This window comes from Lonchura striata, chromosome 3 (genome assembly GCF_046129695.1).
Source record: "Lonchura striata isolate bLonStr1 chromosome 3, bLonStr1.mat, whole genome shotgun sequence".
NCBI classification, from domain to species: domain Eukaryota; kingdom Metazoa; phylum Chordata; class Aves; order Passeriformes; family Estrildidae; genus Lonchura; species Lonchura striata.
This window is the reverse complement of record NC_134605.1, coordinates 68,369,283-68,391,411: the sequence shown is the minus strand read 5'-3', so window position 1 is coordinate 68,391,411 and position 22,129 is coordinate 68,369,283. Positions and strand designations below refer to the sequence as shown.

Here is a 22,129-nt window from a genome sequence, read left to right as displayed (position 1 = left end):
CACAACTCTTGGACCTGTTTGAAATAAAGAACATAAGAATAGTACAGGAGTGAAAATAGTGGTTAGTAAATACTAGAAGGCACACTACAAAGTACCCTACACACACTTTTCTGGATTACCACATTCAGACTCTCATATAACCAGTAAGTAAAAATCTTCTTTGCTATGGCACCATGAAGATCCTGTCTCTGCTGTAATTTCCAGCTGTGTTCTCACTCATCACCTTTGTTTCATTTTGTTTTTCAAGGAAAAGACAAACAAATAAGACATTCTCTTTAGGACATGCATTCAACAGTGAACTTCTGACTAAGAGTTAATATGAGTTCAGGATTTACTGAAAGCAGCCTCGAAGCATAGGAGAGAGAGTTGTTCAAAACCACATTCCACTCTTTCCCTGCCACAGGAATGACATTCAGTGCTACATCACCTGCTGCATTACCTTGTCTGGCTGTATATTCATTGTCTTCAATCAGTCTTGCCAATCCAAAGTCAGCAATCTTGCATATTAGGCCGTTGCCCACCAGGATGTTTGCAGACCGCAGATCTCTGTGTATGTAATTCATCCGCTCGATGTACGCCATTCCTGCGGCCACCTGCGAGCAGCAGGAGAGACAAACCATGCATTTAAAACAAACTCAGTTCATACACGGACTTTAAAAAACACCTCAGTGCTCAGTGCTCTGGAGACAGACCTGGGCTGCCATGTCCACCAAGTTCGGTAACTTCAAAGCTCTTCCTTCTCCATCCTTTAAGAAATCTAGCAAACTTCCTGTGAATGCAGAGTTGACACAATAGAGAGATGTTAGGAACACAACTCATCAGAATGGAGGTGTAGCAATATGTGCAATATTAAAGACAACAATATTTCAAGTTCAAGGGACAGTTTCCAAAAACCCCATGATATTTCCCTATTGTACTCGCTTCACTCTTTAAGCTGGCTTGCAGAAGAATGAGCCACTAGAACAATGAGAATTGTAGGGAAAGGAAACAGGATTGTTTTAAATTTTCCTGACCATTACTGAGAAAGTTGATATTTCCTAATTTTTCCACTGCTCTTTAAAACTACATACCTTCTGCTCTCTAAAGGCCTCAGCTAACTGCAAAGCAGCAGCTCAGTTCCAAGCCACAGAAGTTATGGAAGAAGTCAGATCCTAGCTCAACCTGCTCCAAAGGAAAGGTCAGCCCAGAGCCTGGTGAGCCCAAGGGGGATAGCATTGGTAAAAGCTATTTTTCCTTAGAAATTAGCAGTGCTCCTCCTCTAGGTAACCCAGAAGTAAATGCAGCATGAACCATTAATTTTAGAAGACAAAGAAGAGATGAAATTAAAGCAACTTTAGCAAAAGTTATAAGAACATCACTTTCCTGTTCAAGGGAAAAAAATTAAGTACCATGTTGCTTCAAAAAAAGTGGATATTATAGGGTATTATAGCTTCTGTCTTAATCTTGTATTTGAACAGAGAAATGTAGCAGTCTCCTTTAAATAAGGTCAGAGAATTGGGTTAAAAAATAAAGGAAAAAGACAGATTATTAAGAGTTTCTCCCTTGATAAATTGTCAGTCTCAAGCTCATATCCAAAGATGTAAAATGTTACAGTACAAACCAGTAAAGTAAGCCAAAATAAACCCCATACTTCAGAAGGGTTTTGAAAAGTCTTTATTTTTAAAGGGCAAAAGCATATGCTTGTCACTGAGACATATGATTAAAGTATGAGTTAGTCAGGGTTTGGATGCCTCTGAGGAGGGAGGTGGGCAAGCACCTGCCAGGAAAATAAAAGTCAACTCCAAATAGACTGAAAGAATGCACTTAAAATTTCAGAGTGTATCCTCCAATGTACAATGAAACTTCCCTGTGAGAACTTATGTTTCCTATTTGGTTCATTTGCTTTTCCAAAACAAGCAGATTTTTTGCTCTGCTCTCAGCACCCTGCTGGAGATCTGATGGAGCAAAAAGTTTTCTTTCTCTCATTTTACTACACCATTAATAGATAAGTAGCTTAAGGAAGAGACAAGGGGGAAGGGGAAAGTGAAGGAAAGAGAGGAGGGAAAGAATAATACGTGCAAATCATGTATTAAGATGGTCATGGGGTGAACTGAAAGTGAAGTGTGATCTGAGAATGAGGTGCAGTGACAAGATTCAGGATTGGCTAAACGAAGAAACAGAAATCCTAGTCCAACAAGTACACACTGAAAGAAGATGTCCTAAGAACTCTCTGATACCAGGAAAAGCTAGGATCTTGGGAAGCAGCATGTGGTATCATCAAACCTACAAAGTGCATATCCCTTGTCAGGGAAGTTTAAATGCTGATGCAGTTGGTATCACTTAGCCTGCACTAACTTCCCTTTTCCCGCTGTTAGTACAGATTTTCTTTGTGCATCAGGTTTTGGGCCCAGTTTATAGTGGAACTCATAGTTCTTCTGAAGCCAGAGGTGACTCTAGTTTCCTGTTCCCTCTCTCCTTCCTTGCATGCACTCTGCTGCACCTCCCTCTGTATTCCCAAGGAGAAACAATAAAGAAAAAATATTATCAAGCACAGCAGCTCTGGCTTCACCTTTACTCATGTACTCTGTGACAATATAGATAGGCTCTTCAGATACCACAGCATAAAGTTGGACCAGTTTGTCATGTTTTAGCTTCTTCATGATTTGAGCTTCCTCTAAGAAGGATTCTGGAGACATGGTGCCAGGCTTCAGGGTCTTGATAGCCACTTTAGTATTTCCATTCCAAGTACCTACAAGCACAGACACTTAGTTAGATTAAATATCTTCTGTTCCTTTTTCTGCCTGATGCCTAATGTAAGCAAGGGGAAAAATACCAAGGACATTTAATTTAAGTTTTTTTAAAAAAAGTTTGGTTTCCCATGTTGCCTATCATTATATCATTCATATTTTAGTCTTTTTCTGTTTCACTGAAAAATAACACTCCCATTGGCACTGGGGCACAGTTGCCTTTGTCCTACTCAGACAATGTTTCCAGTGATCTCCACAGAAACCTTCTCTGAGTAAGAAACGTGGGACTGCTGAAATCCATCTTTGTGTATTCCCTTGCTAACAAGTAATTACTAAAGAAAACAACACAGCTCCAGTCACAGATTTGGACAACAAAACTGGTTAAACAAGAATTACTCATTTGCAACACTTTTTAACATTTTGGTTTTGTTTTGAGTCATGAAAAAAACCAAACCAACAACAACAATAAAAGAAAACCTCCTGCGAAACAAATCCTGAATTGATTTCATTTTAGAAACACAGGTGTGTTTCCAAACTGAAATGTGTCTTTTTCCTTCTCCTCCTTATCCCCAGGAGCTGCTGCCAGAAAATGAGGTGTTCCTGTCCACTTCAGTTTGCTCGTTACTTGTGGCCAGCAATGAAAAAGACAAGTTGCATTGTTTTTCAGCCCTCAGCTACCAAGCCCTCTGGAACACCCGAAAGCCTGCACGAGAACCTGGAGAGAACTGGGGAAGGCTGACTCAGGGCATCGTGCAAGAGGTGGGGCTTCACTTGGGTATTTAAAAAGGGGAGGAGGACTGGAAAGAAAAAAAAAACAAAAAACATAGAAGACCTGTTCATGTAAATAGTGAGTTTTGTTTTGTTTTGTTTTGTTTTGTTTTTGTGTGGAAGGAAGAAAAATTAAAATGGGCAGAAATACCACTTTCCTACTGTCTTCTGGTTGTCCTTTGCCCACATTAGCCAGAACTCTGCTCCAGAGTCAGGGCTGACATGGCTTTGAATGTGATCTGTAGACAGGGAACTGCTGTGTGGTAAGGCAGAACAACACGAAATGACTTTAGGAATTAATCACATTAAAAATTACTCCTTTGCACTTAAGCATGAGCATAGTAGAAAGCCCACAAAGTACACAAAGGCTGTGTAATGAAAAAAGGTAACATGTAAAATAACCCAGTTTATCTTTGTTAAAAGTACATGAACAGGGCTCAGCTGCTGCATGGGAACTAGTTAGGCCAAAATAATTTTATCATAAACTTTTGCAACCTACCAGAGTAGAAATGAGCCATAAAATGAGTTTTTTTGTGGAAATGCTCAGGCCCCAGGTCTACCTTGCCTGGCTGAGGATAGCAGAAGAGCAGTGAAGGAGCTGCTGCTCCTGTGCTGTTCCTCACTTTAAAGGGCAACCCCAAATGTCTGGCAGGGCTTGATGCACATATTAATCAAAAATGTGCAGTGCAAGTTTGGTTTCCATTATGCCTTGATTTCCTTATGCCCATTCAGTGCCAGCTATCACTGTACTGTCAGTGGAGTAATGCCTTGAGTTACCCACCTCTGCTACCCCAGAGAAGAACTCCTGAAGCCTTAATTTCTCTCAGTCCTTCAAACCAGAGCTGAAGCAGGACTTTGCTCTAGTGGCACTCCTGTGTAAGCTGGGAAGGATGTGGTTTTGCCTCTAATTTCAAGCAGCGTGGACAAAATCTTTTCTGATGGGTGACAGGGAGCATGTTTTGTCTGGAGTCAGTGAAACTCCAGACTGCAGTGTGCCGCCATCAGTCATGGCCACTTTGCAGAGATACCATTAATTATATGAACTAGGAATAAAACCAGAGTTTCATGGGCACCAGACTGGCCTTAATAAAATAGGCTCTCACCTTGTGTGTTAACAGGATTAATTGTGTCTTATCTGTTTTAATAAAAATTCCAGGGCTTGTTCTATTACCATGAAGTGTTGTCAGCAAGGCTGTTTTTAAATACTTTGATGAAGTTCTCCAGTTTAAAAAAAGAAAATAAAACAAAAATGCTGACTTATCATCTCAGCTCTAATTCCAGTTTAAATTCTTAAATTTTCTTTTTCTGTTTTGGTATATTTTTCTAATAGAAAAGTAGCATAGACTTCCCTCTGAATTCCTCTCATATGTAGTTAGTTACTACTTAATGTGTTTTTTATTAGTTTTTACTGTGTTAATCTACTCCAATTTGGTAATGCTTCAGGACTGTTAACATGTTTTTTACTATACATTAAGAAACAGAATTTCATAATTGTAATTATAATTTTTGCATTTCTGCAGCTACTTGGTACTGGTACTTGGCACTTTATTTTTCATACCTGATTTTCTTTTATTTTTCATTTGTTCCTTTAACTTGTTGTATCAGTTTAAGGTCAATGGCACACAGAGCTGACCACTAAGTAGTAACATCAACTGGAAACTTGTGTGTGCATTCAAGATGGAGAACAAGAAGGAGAAACTGCAATTATCAGGAAACACCAACAAAATGTAGGCAGCTTTCTTTGCAACAGGTCAACTGTAATCCTGTGAGATTCTATAAATTTCTATATTTCTAGTCTATAAATTCTGTAAATCTCACAGACTTGCTGCTGTGCTCTTTGCTGAAGCACCCACTGGTTGTTTTGGCTTTACATATTTTTGTGTCACTGCAACAAAAGGAGTTGCCCCCTCAAATTTTTGTGAAGAAAAAACATAATGATTCTTTATTTGAATTGGTAATTTTAGAGTCTATACAGAACACAATTTGACATAGAGATTGAGCCACATCTCATGAAATGGCCACTATATTGTTTCAATGCTATGGCCATACTAAGATTTATGTAAATTGTAAATTGCTGTTGTTTTATACTCATTAAAAGAATGAGGCCCATAATGGGTAAGTTAAGCTGGCAAATGTGCAGAAAACAATGTCAGTGGATTTGGAAAAAGTCAGTATTTCTGGACTTCAAAGTGGGGATTCAGTTGGGCCCAGCAAGTTTTGCCTCTGTTGTCCCTGGTCTCTATATCAAATTACTGGGTTCTGCTGCAGACACAAATTGCAAACAGACTTGAATAAGTGGATGCATGGGAAAGCTAGCTTGACAATATCAGCTTGCTGATATTTGCCATTATTTTTAAACTGGTAGAGTGGATGGAAACATTTTCAGGGTCTGATTCCATCAGTGTTACAACACACAAGGAAAGAAAAATGTCTACTTACCAGATTAATTTCTGGTTAGCCATACTGCCTTACAGGTTTAGCATCATTCCTATTTTAATGCCTAGCAATTGTGTAGTCACCCAAATAAACCCAAGGCAATTAATTAATTTTAATGCCCTAACCTCTCATACCACTGTGTGGAAATGAAAGGAAGCTTCTCCATGAATTACTGTATTTACATTTGACTGTTTCAGGCAATATAAACTAACATTTCACACTATTCTGATCTTTTAGCTATAAGATCTATATTGAAATGCTTATTTCTGCCAAGAGGGCCTTAAAAGATCCATCCAAAGCAAAATATATTCTCTGCCTTACCACGCCACACTTCAGCGAAACACCCCTGACCAAGCTTCTGTTCCAGAAATAATGAATCACGTGCAACTTCCCATGCATCTTTAGCCAATCCAACAGTTTGTGGGGTATTATTCGTAGCAATCACAGTTAAGTTAAAACACAAACCATCAGCTTTCTCTATAGGAGAGGAAATTAATAAAAAAAACACACTTATAATCCAAAATTATGCATGCATTGAGAAAGATGGAAGGTGAGGGTCTCTCAGTGCTGCATTAAAGTTCATTTGCAAACACTGTTTTTTGGATGCTGAAGGTAAGGACTTCTTTTGTTAGTTTGCAGAAAAAGGCTTTTTGGTATAGCTAAGAGATTACTATGTGAGCCTTGATTTATTATTATGACAGTGGTAATTTGTCAAAATCAAAACCTTCCAAGGAAACATGGATTTTCAGTTTTCTTTTGCCATCAATTATAGTGAAAGTTGAAGATTACCGAATTTCAAAGTCAAAGACATGATTCCAAAGACATTTTTCCTAACCGTTTGAGCTTTACTAATTTTTTTTCTTGTCGATCACAATGTCCTATATTTTCACCTTCCATCTTGTAATCCCCACACAGCAAGCTATTTTAGAGTAATTATTTTGCTCCATACCCATCCATACTTCCCCAAACTGCCCATTTCCCAGTCTCTTGATCAACTGTAGGGATTCTCGTGGAATTTCCCAGACATCTTTGGTTTTGACAGACAGATCAGTAAGCCTTGGCATTCCTTTATGACAGGGGACTACTAAGCGGCAGCAAAGACCTGCAGCTCTCTCTGATGGAGCCAGAAGTGAAGCCAACAGCAAAGGAGAGGAAAGAAAAAAAAGTGTGACATGAAACAAATACAGTGAGCATAAAAAACAATGCTACTCACAACAGCTGTTAGTTGCATACCACAAAGCATCCTGGAAGATTAGGAATTGAACATTGAAACATATTCATTTGAGACAGAACAGGAAATATTTTAGTCTCTTCACAGCCTGAAATGGAAGGTGACCACCATTGGTTTCTCTTGTAAACTCTGGATTTCCCTCCTCCCACCATGCTGCATTAGGATAACCTCTTGAGCGACTGGTTTATTATGGTACAGTATACCTTTTTAAAAATAATCTGTCAATTACAAGATGAATTGTTTCAAAACTGAGTAAAAGAAACACAGAGAAGATTAATTACTTGTTTTTCTGAAAAATCATAGCCATGAAAATTTGGTGGACTTTTTGTAGCCTGGGAAAAGGCATTTTTCTATATTTTGCCCTGTGAAAAGGTCTTTGTAGGTGTCATGCAAGTCTGACATTCTTTCTAGAGCAAACCTTCATTAGCATATGCAGTACCAAGCCTCCAGAGCTACCCTGCCTGGATCCCACTGATTATGCCTCTGTGTTGCACAGAAATGGCTGCTTCCAGATCTATTTGTTTCTGCATCTGTGCATGGAAAATATGCCACCCAAATAAGTTGACCAGAGGAAACTAAAATTTGACATATACCAACTGGTACAGTGAGGTTCTAAATTATCTTCCTTATATGTGAGTTTTTATACCTCATTTAGTTTAAAGTAGAGTCACCAGAAACAACTAGAATTTCTCCCTGGCAGCACACACCCATCAGGAATTGGGTGGAGAAGACAGCCAGATGTCTAGTGTGAATAGCATAAGAATACAGCAGACAGAATACAAAGAATACAGAAAAAATGCCCCGCAGAGAAGCTGATTTCCCAAGTAAAAATTATGAAAAGTTTTTGAGCAGCAAGCATTTGGGGTAATCTGTTAATAATATTATGAAAAGCTGAAGTAAAGGGAAAAAAAAAAAACCCAAACAATTCAAAATACAAATTTCTGCTTAAAAAAAGACCATTCTGAGATGCATGGCAATCTTCTGTGTAAGAACCAGTTGTCCTATGCAGAGGTTTGGGGAGCTTTGAAGCTGCATTTGTTGTACACCAATTGCCAGTGACAATAGGATGTACTTTTGAGTGGAATAATGCATGCCACACTATTTACAGGAATAATAAAAAAAGGGTTGGATGAGTGGGCACAAATAATGTGCATAAAGAAACACAAATATTGCCTTATTTATTTAACATAATGTAAATGTTAATACTTTGCACATAGAACAAAAATCCAGTGAGAAAATATATTTCATGTATCTAATACATGCAAACCTTTTGGCCATTGTTTTAGGTGACTGAATTCCACAATGCAGTTCATATTTGCTTCATTAGCAATAGTGTGCTGCAAAAAGGCACATATTAGCATTCGCTTATTCACAGGGAATTCATGCTTGGAGATGTCCAAGTCAAATTCGGTAATTCTGTTTGCTTAGAAGAGGGAGAGCTGACAAAACCTTTAGCACAGTAAAGTGTTAGGTTTTAGAAGCTCTGCTGCTGTACCCTGTGAACAGCACTCAAAGACATTTATAACTCTAATGGGAAAGGGATAACAGAAGATGCATTACAACAAGCCAGAGTCATAGATCAAACGACTCTTTAGGGCATCTTACACATACATCAGCTCAGCAGCAAACACTTTTGCTTTAAAATACTTCAGAGTGCCATGTATTATCTGAAAAATTACCTGAGTAATGCTGAACCAGCTGCTGAAGAGTTTCAAATTGTGCCCGAGTTGTGATATAATATCCACCATTGTCAAGTTTACGAATCTTATAATGTTTGACATGATCTCCTTTCATATCATCCCAATCTCGAATAGACAGGGAATAGGCACCTGTTCCAAGCAAAGGAGAAATAAAAAATTGTAATTAGCTTTTAGTCACAAAGATTTTGGTTTCCTGGTCAGTTGCTACAAAGTGAAAGAGAAATTGTTTCCAAAAAGCTCACTGTATCCTGAAAAAGAACAAATTAATCTAACACAATGAGGTAAGCGACAGAGAAATCCTGGGATGTTCACAGCATGTCCCTTTCACAATGTTCTAGAAAGATACCGGGACTTCTATGTAAATGAAAACTCACATTTTAACATTTACTGCTCCAGGCTGTTAAATTGACTTTTCCTATTCTCAGTGTCAGGTTACACTGCAAATACTGCACTTTATCTAAATGCCAGTGGGTGGTAAATATCAAGATTTTCATAGGAAGCTCTGGAGATAATGACTTTATATGTGGGCAGTGTTGTTACCTGGATGGATCCCAAACATCTTTATAAACAACCAAATAAGCATACTTTGTACACCACAGTCTCTGGAAGGCAATACTACACCAAGACTGAGCACCAGCAGATCTGCAAGAACTTCATGTTTAACTTCCCAAATCCATGTGGGGCTTTAGAGCTTACCAGTGGGATTCAGATGCCCTAGCACAGGGATTAAGTGCCATGTGAGATGCCTCAGGACATGCTACTTGGCAGTTTTCCCACAGGCTGTCACATTTTTCCAGCCATGTGGATGCCCTGCAGGCATTTGAAGTGGCTCTGGATGCTCAGGGCCATGTAAAGGAGCCTCAGTTGATGGGCTGGGTTTAGTCTCAGGTACAGTGGTGGCAGTCTGCAGGTGGGCTGGGGGCTTGATTGATACGCCCATGCATAAGCCCCTGGTGCTCTGGGGGGGGCTGAATGCCAGCCCAGTTGCCATGAGCGTGATGGCACTGTGGCCTGGGCACTCGGTGTCTGCGGTCACGGGCAGCTGAACAGCTTCAAAAACAGCTTGGCCACCTCCGTGGGGACCTGCACGTTCAGGTGTCCCACTCTGGAGGACAGTGCTATTTTACAGCCAGTGACACACGGGTTGGTTCTCTGCAGTGTCTGTTTGAGCAAAGCCACTTTTTTACAGCATCACACTGCATCTGAACAAAAACATGGCCCTTTTCAAAGGCAGCAAAGAAAATGAGTTTTTGCTCATGGCTCAGACAAATATTGTGTTTACTCAAGAGAATCTAGGTATTAAAATGAGAAGAGGAAACTGTCAGCTGCAGAGAGCTCAGGAAGGTCCTCCTTCTGGAGCCTCTGCTGTTTTCACTGGTAATCGTGTCAGCTGGAAAACCACCAGCCAGTTTTGTATGACATGAAAGGTGGTCCCAGTGTAAGATGTCTTTCTTGGATGTATCCTCAGGAAGAAGCCTCCTTGACCACATTGATCAACAACAGGTTACACTGGTGGTTGTCTCATCCCTGAGGGAGATGAAGTGAGCAAAATCTCTCCACCCTGACTCCAATGACTTCTCAAATTCCCTGTTGTTTGTCCTCTATATAGGAGGAAAAGAGCCAGCACTTAAAACAGATGATTCTAGTTTATTTGAATGGGAGGCACCCTTAAAGGAGTGTCAGTGGTTGTTTTATGTCTCTTTTTTTTCTCCTTTTTTTTTTAAATTTTATTTTAGTTTCATGTATTTATTTTGGTGGGGTTGGAGCTAGATGATCTTATAGGTCCCTTCCAACTCCAGCCTTGCTGTGATTCTATGACTTCCAAGTGCAGAAAAATACTGTTTGTTTAGAACAGTTTTCTAAAGAGGCTCTCCCCGAGTCAATACTTTTGTCTCAACTAGGAGTTCAAAGCTTTTATGGTGATTTGCAAGCACATTTGTGCATGCTTTGTACGACCACTCTGGGCTGTACATTGTCAGTCTCCTCTCGGAATTTTCCAGGCAGTCTTCTCCACCTCTGCATTTTTGAGTTTTGATCCACTGGCAGCAGCTGTATTTTCTTTAGTCACGCTCCCTGCATATCTGCTCACTATTTTAGATTCTTTAGGGAAATGTAAACAACCTGTGGTTCCAGGTCTGCAATCAGAGCTGTGTGGGTGGCCCTCTGTGGACCCTCACTGACCTCAGATCAAGTTGCAGGACTGGAGCTTTAGCTCAAACCTGGACATAAACAAGAACCACGATGTATTTCATTATTCATTTATTTATGTTGTTGGTTATCTATACTATCCATTACTCTCTGATGATAAATTTAAATACAAGAGATAAAAATAATAAAAATTTGGGATAGAAATACGACATTACAATATATCATACTAATGATTTTTTTAAAAAAGGCAAACAACTAAAACCAGACAGTCTTGAAAGGTGGGGATTGAAACCAGATAAAGGATTACACAGACAAGAGCTGATGAAGCACCTGTGTAGTCAGGCATTGAAAAAATGAAAAGCCAGCTCCATATGATTTATTTTGAAAGTAAGAAGAGAAGGCAACCATGATCAAGGGAAGTTAAATTAATGCTGAAATCATCCATGATGATACTTCTAACACAATCCTGATTAATTTTATTATTGCTATTATTTAAAGCAGAAGGGACAATTCTAGGTCATAAAACAATTCCTGCCTTAAGTCCACGACAACTAGGTGGGGTAGGGCATTTTGAGAAGCCTTATGACAGAACACACCATTTAAACCCACCCAATTGATTTTTTTTCTCTCTCTTGAACAACAAGCTCTCTGTTTTCTTTTAACAACATACTTAAACACCACAAGGATGAGAAAGGAAATAGGCATTTTTTACAATAAAACATGCATGTCTGTTTTTTTTTCCTATAGCTTTGATGCAAACTCTGCTTGAAGATGTAGAGAGCCTTAAGTTTGAATGCAAAGAAATTAAACTTGCTGCTGTAAGTCCATCCATGATTGATTACTACATTTCTCCAATGCTTTTGTGTCTCACAAGAAATTAGAAAAAACCCTGACTTGGCTAAGTAAACAGCGCTGCAAAACATATCCCCTATCACTGTATAAAAACTGGGGAAGCCAGACTAAACTGATAATGTGGTTTAGAGAAACAGTGTTGTGTTTGTTTTTAGGATCCATGACTACATACATGAGTGAGTTTTTAAACTTGGCACAGAATGGGATGAAGTCCTGCTCCTCACACACATCAGAACAACTGCTGGTGAAAAAAAACAGGTGGAGACTATTTGCAGAAAAAAAGCAAGTTAGAGCCTGTCTTGCTACTGGTGAGAGTGTCTCACTGCTATGGGAAGCATGGTGAAGCTGTGGGGTGACAAGAAACTGTCTGCCTGGAACAACAGCAAGTCTATTTAGATTTTGCATAAAAAACAGTCTTCAGAGTTATAGGCAGCAAAGGGAAGAATCCAGTGACTTCAGGAGGCAATAATACAAAACTTACAATTTTAGATGATTGAATGCAGCATCTGAAGATAGGTCAGGGAAAGAGAGGAGTGCAAGTACTGCTTCTCTTCTTTAAACTCTTTCACTAGCTGTGACATCTTGCATGCTAAGCGTAGCTGATAGTGTGCTCTGATCAAAGCACTGACAAGTCGGTGCTTTAATTATGTGAACCAGCATTAGACTACAGAACTTGTATGGAATTAATTCTAGTGACTTATGCCTCCCACAGCTTTTGTTTTGGATTGTTGGTTAATTGAGAAATGGCCAGGTTTGTTTTTAGTTAGTTGCAAGTTTTCTGTTCAGTAGTTGTATGAATTAGAAAGATCTTTTCATACATGTGAAGCTTTTGAAGAAGATGTTGACAGGCCTTGTGAGTAAAATGTAAAAGCAAAAATAGCACCCGCCAAGTAAATTGGAACTCTTCCAATATTTTTAAAGGGAAGGAGGAGAATACACCCTTCCACTTGACTCCAACAGAATGGATACAGTTGAATACTTTATGAATATATTAATTAGAAGTATATTCAAGTATTTTCCCTGTTAATATGTGAATTCAAAACTGCTGCATAATTTTTTTCTCCTTTTTTTGTTCCCCGCCAAGGATCCAGCATTTCAAAGGATCACACCATGTTGCTTGCACTGCAGATACCATGGGTTGAGCATGAGTTGTATTTTGGTTGTTCTCTACTTTGAACACTCACCCTAAGACCTAGGATATCCAGACATCCAATTCCCTAACACAAATACATGCAAAAATGATACTTCATCTCTACCTTCAGACCACTGAAAACAGTATTTCACACACTCAGCAAATTTTTTCCCATATTATCTTCTCATTCATAGTCAGAATGCCCATCCTACCTTTGGTAGTTTCACTTTCCCGGATCAAGAAGGTACCTCTGGGGTTTCCAAATGACAGCAGCTGCCTCTCTGCATCTTTTCGGCCAAGCTTGCCAAAGTACCACCTTAGGGAAATACCAGAAATAGTAAGACAACATGTGATGTAGCATTACTAAATAGTGTCACAAAGCCCAGACACGGAGAGGATTTTGTGTGGAAACCGTGATTACTCAGATACAGTTGTCCTTTTTGTCACACTGTGTCTCTTTTATCTTGCTGGAAAGCCAATGTGACAAATCATGTAATAGATGTTCCTTGTGTTGGGCAGTAACTCTTTGCATTAAGCTTGTAATCAGTAGGTGTTGAGAACACTTGGTGTCCTCCAACAAAGGCCAGAATTGGACAAGCAGAGAGAAAAGGGTAGAAAACTGTTGCTGCCAAAAAACAGTACTTGTACAATGTTGCTATAAATATTTAACCTACACGGTGATTTACTAGTACTCAATATTTTTGTTGCAGCACAGCTATAAAATCTCAGTAGAAGGACAAGATTCAACCACTTAACTTGAGGTTCTATACGAGGCTTTCAGAGGCTTTTACAGCCTTTTTTCCTTCCTGCAGCAATGTTTTTGTGTTGTTTCACAATCAGCCAAGGACAGCCTGAAGTACAGACTCCAGTACTAATTATTAAATTAGTACTGCTCGGCTCTATAAGCTCCTCCACTGTATCTTTCATATTGGAAATAACATGAATACACACATCACTCTTTTTCTCTGCATAGATGGTTCCTCATTAGGCAGCTTTGTGTATGAATTGTGGGCATCCTACCTATCCTAGGAATTGTATTTGTTGATACAACATGCCCTTTTTAATGGACAGTTTGCACACTAGTCGACTCAAAATATTTTTACAAGTTGGTTCAGGAAAAGCAAGGGCACCTTTTGGTTAAAGCTTGAAATTAGCTGACAGTTGAAAAAAGGAGGCAGACCTGTGTTCCTTTAGGTTTTCTTCCTTTGTTTTGACATTGAAAAAGCACTGAGCTCATGCTTCTTTTGTTACTAATTACCTAATTATTTATCAGTGCAGTTAAGAACTGAAATAAATATAACGTAAGTAATTTGAAAAATCGCTGCAATCAATCAAAAACAACTCCTCACACCTCCTTCTAACACAGCACTAATGGGTCTTTAAAACACAAAAAGAAAACATACTCCTCTGCTTGGATGGAATCGACTGGAGCCACATAATTACTGGGAATGTAACCAGTTTCGCCTGTTGTCAAGGAACGGGCTTCCCACCAGTCTCCTTCCCTGTGGAAACAGAGGTGAGGAGGAGAAATGAGAACAGGACACAGCTGTAAAGACAATGACCTGACTTCATTAACAGCACCCAAAACTGCATGGCTGCAAGAAGCTACAGCAACTTGTCTCTATCAGCAGTGTGCTTCCAAGAGAGCTGTTTGCACTTAAACCCAAATAATACACATATTTCTTTACATCTAGAATTATTGCAGCAGTGATTAGTACTTTAGCTTTTCAGATGCAGCATAATGGCATGAAGAGGCAGAACAGCCCAGTGTAATCAGGTTTGGTGAGGGATGAATTTGGACTAGAATATTGAAAACTGTCTCCATGGCAATTATTCTAATACAGACCCTTGAAAAAGCTTATAGGAAAATTGCCAAATTGAATGCTGTGTTCTGATTTTGGCTGGGAACAAGTTAATTTTCCTCAAAGTAGCTGGTATGGGACTATGTTTTGGATTTGTGCTGGAAACAGTGTTGATAGTGCAGGGATGTTTTCATTACTGCTGAGCAGCATTCCCACAGTGTCAAGGCCTTTTCAGCCTCTCACCCGAGCAGAGAGGGGCAGGGGCTGTGCAGGGATCTGTGTGAGGGGACACAGCTGGGACAGCTGACTCCAGTTGACCACAGGGCTATTCCATAACCCATGACAGCATGCTGAGCATGTAAAGCTGGAGAAGAAGAAGGACAAAGAGGGAATGTTTGGAGGGATGGCATTTACCTTCCCAAGTCATGGTTAGGCATGATGGAAGCCTGCTTTCTTGGGGATGGCTGAACACCCACCTGCCTATGGGAAGCCATGAATGAATTCCTTATTTTGCTTGGCTTCTGTGCATGACTTTTGCTTTACCTTTTAAACTACCTTTACCTCAACCCCTGAATTTTCTCACTTTTACCCTTTTGATTCTCTCCCTGATCCCACCATGGGAGAAGTGACTGAGTGGCTGTGTGGGGCTGAGTTGTTCTCTGGGGTTAAACCACAACACAGTGTCACATTCACTACTAATTTTAAATTTCTATGGGTGCAATTAATCTGAAACACAAAGATATCAAAAAGCCATCCATCTATGGCATTTTAGATGGCCCTTAAGGATCACTTTTCATTGTCTAGATTCCCTCTGCTGGCCACCTGGAGGAGGTAGCACAGGACTAGGCTGCATTTTCAAATGCTTACAAAAAGCTCTTCTTCTACAACGTTCTTCATGTTTAAATGCAAAGAAGTTCATGCAGGACTATCTTAAGGCAGCATTCTGTAGGCTTAGCATGAATTTTTGTTTTACACTGGTACACACAAAGGGACATGGTACTGCCTTTCAGACAATGCACATTGGTGCAGGATGTGCAACTTTAAGAGAAGTTTATTTCTCAGCTTTTTTGCAGGACGCAATGACTTTGGATTTAGCAATTTCTATTTCATTCTCAGCACCAGATTCACGAGTGTTTAACTCCTACCACTACTAATAAGCATTCTCTTTTCTATTTCTGGACTGCTTAGAAACTCTTTTTCAGTTCTCTTCTCTGCAAACCAGAGACTTGTTCAGTAAATGAAACACTATTATCAAATGTGACTGGAGAATCCAGCCTCTTCTAGAAACAAACAACTACAGAAAACACATTGTCTAAGCTTTTACTGGAAGGAAAGGTTGTGTCAATGTGAATTCTTTAAATTTGCAAGTTCGCTTTTTTTTTAACAGTTTAAAGGAGCATGAACTCTATGGAAAACAACTAGAAAACAGCTGTGATTAGTCAAAAAGGAGACGCTTCCAATTTTACAGTTCAAGAAACATAAAGTGCAAATTGCTTTTGCAGAGGCTGGCAGTTGATACTGTTTTAATACACCCTGTGTGCACTAGTATATCAGGCAAATGGCCCTTTCTGTTTGTGTCTCTAGTGCTGCCAGTGAAGTGCTAACCCTTCCCCCATATGCTGCTGTAGAGTATTTCTGAGGCATTATGCCACACTGAGCTTGATAAATGGTACTGTTCCATCTCTTCTCCTTACTGTGCAGAGAGTCCACTAGATGGAGGCATTTTGTCGTATCTAGGGAGGAAAAAAGCAGTCCTGTGGATGATTCCAACGTCAGGAACAACCTCCTCTGCTTTGACAGAGAAGCTGAAATCTCTCAAAGCACTGCCAGAAAGGAGGAGGAATGCAGGCTTTTTTCACAGCTTTTAATTTCAGATCTGCAGCTGAGGTAGGAGGCAGCTAGTCAATGGGGCCAGACAGGGTGTGGTGGTGGGAATACTGGGGATGGCCCAGTGTTTCGAAGCCCCAAAGTCAGGCTCTGCTCTGGACCACTCTGCAGGCACCTCTTTCACCCAGAATGCCTTTAGTAAAATATCTGGGTTCAAATCACAGGGATACCCCCTGCATGTAATTTCAGGTGTTGCGCTGAATGTTTACTCCAAAGCATAAATCAAATTTTGTTTCTTGAAAGTTAATCAAAATCCAAATCCAAACCTGTCCAAAAATTCCAAACTACTTTTTTGCACATATATGCGTTCTATTTGCAAGCAACATTGGCAGGTGCTTAAAAAATGGGCTTATTTAATGTAATTCCAGATGTAAGTGAAGAGAGGAAGCATTCTTATGGAAAAGCAGCTTTCTGGAGATTCCCAGTCTGGCTGTCACTACTCCAGGGGTGTGGATAGGGCCATGTTTATAAGCAAGTATACCTAACTACAATGGGAACTGTGCTTCTGTGATTCTACAGGAAAATCAATGGATGCTTGGTCTTTTTTCCTTGCTTGGAAACCCTTCTTCCAAGCAGTAATTACCTGCATCAAAATGCATGTGCTGCAGCCACCGACATGAAGGGGAATCTCTCTGTCTCACCAGCTCCAAGGATGATTGCTCTCTAAGTCTAAGTTGGGGAGCACTGCCAGATTCCACCAACTGGCACATACAAGGTATTTATAATGTGTGGAACTTCTTGTTTCAGGTTATGACATAGTTTGTGCAAGGTTAGGAAGGCACAAGGCAATGTGAATAAAAATGGATCATAGGTTTAAAAAGGGTTTGTTTCCAACCTCTAAGTCAGAAGCAGAAAGGTTTTTAATTGCTGCTCCCTCTACAAATCATAACTGAAGTTTCTGTGCTTTCATCTACATCAAAGCTCTTTAGCTTCATGAAATATTCTACAGAATTACCTGATTTTTAAAAAAACTTCAGTGCACATTGAGCCAATTAAAACCCTGCAGCTGCTATATTAAAATTAACAGGAGTTGCACCAGGGGTGAATTCACCTCATTGTCACATATTATAAGAAAAAAAGAGAGGACCCATATCACAAAGCCTTTAGAAAGTGACATACTTGGTTGTTAACCCATTTTTACCTCTACATGATAGCAGTAGTGAGCATAACTCAGAGCCTGCTACTTTATGCTCTTAGCCAAGAATTACAACATGTTCAGATATAGGTCAGTAGCACAGTGAGTTTTAGAAGTTATTTTTAAATTGCTAAGGGATTTTTTTTTCTATGGGCAGTTGATAAAATTAATTTTAGTTTTATGATTTCCAGGATGGAAATGTGGTTTTCATGTCAGATGCAACAGAACCTAGGAAGTTCTGACTGCATCACCTACCTTTAAAAGACAAAAATGCTTTTAAACTTGGCACATACATCTGGATAACAGCTCTTTTGTGAATCATCTTTTAGCTCATTTCTATGTAGGGATACTTGCAGCAGATTGGAAAATTGTTAGTATATGCCTTGCAGAACCTCTGTAGCTACTGATAAAGGACAGAGCTCGTAGTCTCAGTTCTGAATGTGGGGTTACTGTAAAATGTAAGCAGTAAATCACACATTCTAACACTTTTTTTAAAGTAAAGCTGCATGTGGTTGAAGTGTTTTTTCCCAACAATACAGCACTTTGCTTGAATATCCAACATAATATTTTACTAATAAAACAAGCAAACATTACTGTAAACATTGTAAGTTTGAAACTATTAAAAAGTAGATTCCCAAGCCTAAAACTTACGAGCTATTAAGTATCTGGAATTTTTCTCCTTTGTGAAAACTCAAGTCATCTTCTGTTCTTGCTTCATAGTCATAAAGCGCCACAAAAAGAGTTACACCTAAAGAAAAAGATAAGTGGGTTATACTCTGTCACAAAAGACAGGAGGGAAAGGAACCTCAAGAGATGATGTGGCTAAGCTACAGGTAAGCCACTCCAGCTGCTGAGGGGCAAACCAAACTGAACCTTCCAACTTTTTAAATTATTCCCATGTCTCTCGTCTTATGCAGTCAGTGAGCATTCCACCTCCTTCACTCTGTACAGTCACAGGATCCCAAGCAGGCAAAGGGGGTTGAAGAGACAGTTTAGATATAGCCATGCCAAGTATTTAACTACTTGAGGTGTCTCAGTCCACACTTTACTCTCCCTGGTAGAGGGATGAGGCATTTAGCCAAATTTGGCATGTACACATAATTTCTCAGCCCCAAGTGAACCTGCAAATTAGCAAAGGACCCAGCTCCACCCTACTTCAGTTCTTTGCGCTATTTCATTAAATAACTCTTCCTAAAAGCAACATGCTGAGGCAGTCAGGCCTCTGCTGTAGATTGAGCACTAAAATAAGATGTTCAAGCTCACCTGTTCCTCCTCTTGTACGCAGCGTCCCTGTATGAGAGGAGGAGTTGACTCCACCAAACACGGTCAGTCCTTGGCCTCCTGTGGCATGGAAGTTGTTGTAGTTTGGGATTGAGGTCACACCAAAGCTAGGATAGTGCTGCGGAGTAGGATCTGTCCCATAGCGGTAGCCTGAGCTTTGAGTTAAACTGCCATCCCTCTCGTCAGTCAGTTTTGTTGCTTCTTTATCCTTACATTGCACACAGCCCATTATCTAAAATCCTAGGAGAGGAAGGAAAGGACAGGTCCTCATATGTCGATGCTCACCAGATCTCCTCCAAACACACATATGATGAGGCTTAAATTAAGTTCACTGCTCAAATGTTAAGTACTTTGGAAAAAAAACATGCAATGGCTTGAATACAAACAGCAACATGTTGGAAAAAAAGCTCACACAAAATCTTCCTCTCAGGAATCTTCCATCAAGGCCTGGGAAAGGGGGTCCTGCCTGCTTTTAGGATAATGGCAGATCATTGTCCAGCCCTGACAGGCAACATTTTGCCCGGAGGGACCAAGAGGATAAAATCCACCTTGCTCACCCTTTTCCAGGAGGATGCATATGGCAAGTGAAGGACTCGGCCAAAAAAGTGCTGCTGGAGGTGTTCAAGACTGCCCTCAGAACACAGAATGAGGCACTTAGCCTGCGTTCATATTTGATCTTGCCAACTACACAGGAATGAACTTCACCTAAAGACAAAACCCTTCTTCCATTGCTGGAGCTCTGCATGGCAGGCAGAAAAGCAGCCACAGTGAGCCAAGAATTATTACAGCAGGAAAGTAGGAGGGAGCTATCAGAGGGCACAGCTAAAATTAAAAAAAAAAAAAAAGAAAAAAAAAAAGAGGAAGCTCCTTTTCAAGCAGGACCAATTTACCAATTTAAAGGTTGAAACCACTGGCAACAGAAGGCGGGGCTGGCAAAGGTAGTACACACATTAAGAAACTAGAGAAAGTCCCAGAAGAATTAACAAGTCAAATGCAGAGCAACTCCAAGTACAGATTCTGCACAGGATGAAACTGAGAGGGTTTCAAAAATTACAGCTTCAAAAAGGTTGCTCCAAGTTTTTTTAAATCTTGTAACCTCTTGCTCAGTACCCTCATGGGGTGCTAGCAGGGCCTGGGTTAATCTCTGTTTTAGGTGCCTGCCACTCTCAGCGTGGAGGGAGACAGAGGGTGATTTGCCACATCTCAGAAGCACTCCTGCAAGGTTAGTCCTGTTACCTGGTGTTGCCTTTTATCTGCTAGCTCTAACTTTCTCTAATCCATGTGGTGGTGTCACTGAACTCTTTCCTATTGGCCCAAATTGAACCTAGACACAAAACCTGAGTTTCTGGAGTGGGGTGTGATGAACCTAGGGAATCAGATACTTCTCTGGAGGCATCCTTGATCTGAACCAGTACAGAGACTCTTAGATGCAACCTGGCACACAAACAACGTACTCTGAACATCGGGGTTGGAAGAGAAATGGCCGAAAAAAAAGTTTAAAAATTACTTAATAGATACACATTTTTTTCAAGAATATATAAATAGGGAGAAAATGCAGAGAACAGAAAAAATATATATAGTGAAGTACATTTGTTTTTTACCCCACATTTCTTTTCACATTTCAGACCAATATCTGTCACTTTGGGTAAATAGAATGTCTATGCTTTTTAAAATTTCCTAATTGCTCTGTAGCTGCCAGGCTGGCTATTTTCTATGCCTTACCCCAGCATCAACACAGGAAATTGGTTTTGACAAACTCATGGGATTCCGAAAAAGAATGTTTCACCAGTGCTAATGCTTGAAAAATTATGCAGCAGCTCCCTGTTTTTCTGTGACAGTCTACAGTCTGGATACTGCTTCCCACATCTAACCTGCCTAATTAAAAAGAGAAACACTTCTGCTTTTCTACAGTTTTCAGGTACTTCCAGTTATTCTACAAGTCAGTTCAGAAAAACAAGCATAAGTTTGTCTGCCCAATGTGACACCCATCCACAAGAAGAACCAGAAGGAGGACCTGGGAAGATACAGGCCTGTCAGTCTGCCCTTGGTGCCCAGGCAGGTTATGGAACAGCTCATTGTGAGTGCAATCACAAGGCACACACAGGATCAGACCCAGCCACTTTGGGTTTAGGACACGGCCCTCAGTGCCATGGCCTAGTTGACAAGGTGGTGATCAGTCAAAGGGTGGATGCTATGACCTCAGAGGTCTTTTTAACCTAAATGATTCTGTTATGCTGCAATTTTATCTTTATTTATTTCCTGGAGTTGTATTTCCTGCATTTAGCATGGGTCTACCCTCTGTTGCTCTTAGCCTGACTTAAAACTGGTCATTTTGTGTTTCTTTATTCCCTTCAAGACACCACATCCACTCAGCAGGGCTCCCTCACCAAAATGTTTAAGTCTTTTGGGGAGAACAGAAAAATGGACTCCTGACTCCTCACTTGCTGAATGGGTGGCATGAGATGGGATCCCTGAAGAAACTAAAGGAACAACTGGTTGAGGGAAAGAGGTTTGCAGTCTGGAGGGTGCAAAACACACTGCTGCTGCTACTGCTGACCTCCTGCCTCTGCTCGCCCTGGAAGCTGGGTTGGAGCTGCAGGTGCAGAGTACTGTGCACCCCCAGGACCAGCAGTGACAGCAGGGGAGCCCACAGGGACCACGAAAAAGGTGCAGAGGTGCCCTGGCCAGCTTCATATCAGCTGTGAAAAGCTGCTTGTGGAACTATGACTACTGCTTTTACCATTTCAACAGCAGGACGGTCTGGCTCTGGAGACCCTTTGTTTGGAGATGTCACTCAGAACTGAGGTTTTCCTGGCTCCTCTCAGAGCCTCTGTGAGCATTGCCAGGGAGTGAAGCAGGACCACACAGAAGGCAAGAGCCCTGTGGGGTGATGGCTCATCTCCCTGCTCTCAGCATGGCCGGAGCCCAGAAGGCTTTGGGTGGGAGGGATGAGTCTGGGGCTCACTACTTGGACCCTGCTCCACCTCTGTGAAAGCGTGGCTGTGATGTGCAGAGAGCAAAGCGTGGCAGT

General features: G+C 40.5%; 1 protein-coding gene across 5 annotated transcripts in view; it reads right to left on the bottom strand.

The window, feature by feature from the left end:
• FYN (FYN proto-oncogene, Src family tyrosine kinase) overlaps nucleotides 1-22,129 on the bottom strand; it is a 136,986-nt gene that overhangs the window by 21,681 nt on the left and 93,176 nt on the right. For 3 of the 5 annotated variants that reach the window (XM_021555485.3, XM_021555486.3, XM_021555487.3), the window contains 9 exons: nucleotides 19,081-19,338; nucleotides 18,469-18,565; nucleotides 14,397-14,495; nucleotides 13,206-13,309; nucleotides 8,841-8,990; nucleotides 6,880-7,044; nucleotides 2,549-2,728; nucleotides 693-769; nucleotides 440-593 (listed from right to left, as the gene is read on the bottom strand). In XM_021555485.3, the coding sequence (XP_021411160.1) occupies nucleotides 440-593; nucleotides 693-769; nucleotides 2,549-2,728; nucleotides 6,880-7,044; nucleotides 8,841-8,990; nucleotides 13,206-13,309; nucleotides 14,397-14,495; nucleotides 18,469-18,565; nucleotides 19,081-19,327 (1,273 nt within the window). In that variant the 5' untranslated portion in view covers nucleotides 19,328-19,338. Of the gene's footprint in view, nucleotides 1-439; nucleotides 594-692; nucleotides 770-2,548; nucleotides 2,729-6,251; nucleotides 6,408-6,879; nucleotides 7,045-8,840; nucleotides 8,991-13,205; nucleotides 13,310-14,396; nucleotides 14,496-18,468; nucleotides 18,566-19,080; nucleotides 19,339-22,129 lie in introns of all 5 variants that reach the window. The other 2 variants (XM_077782269.1, XM_021555488.3) reach the window with 2 other exon arrangements.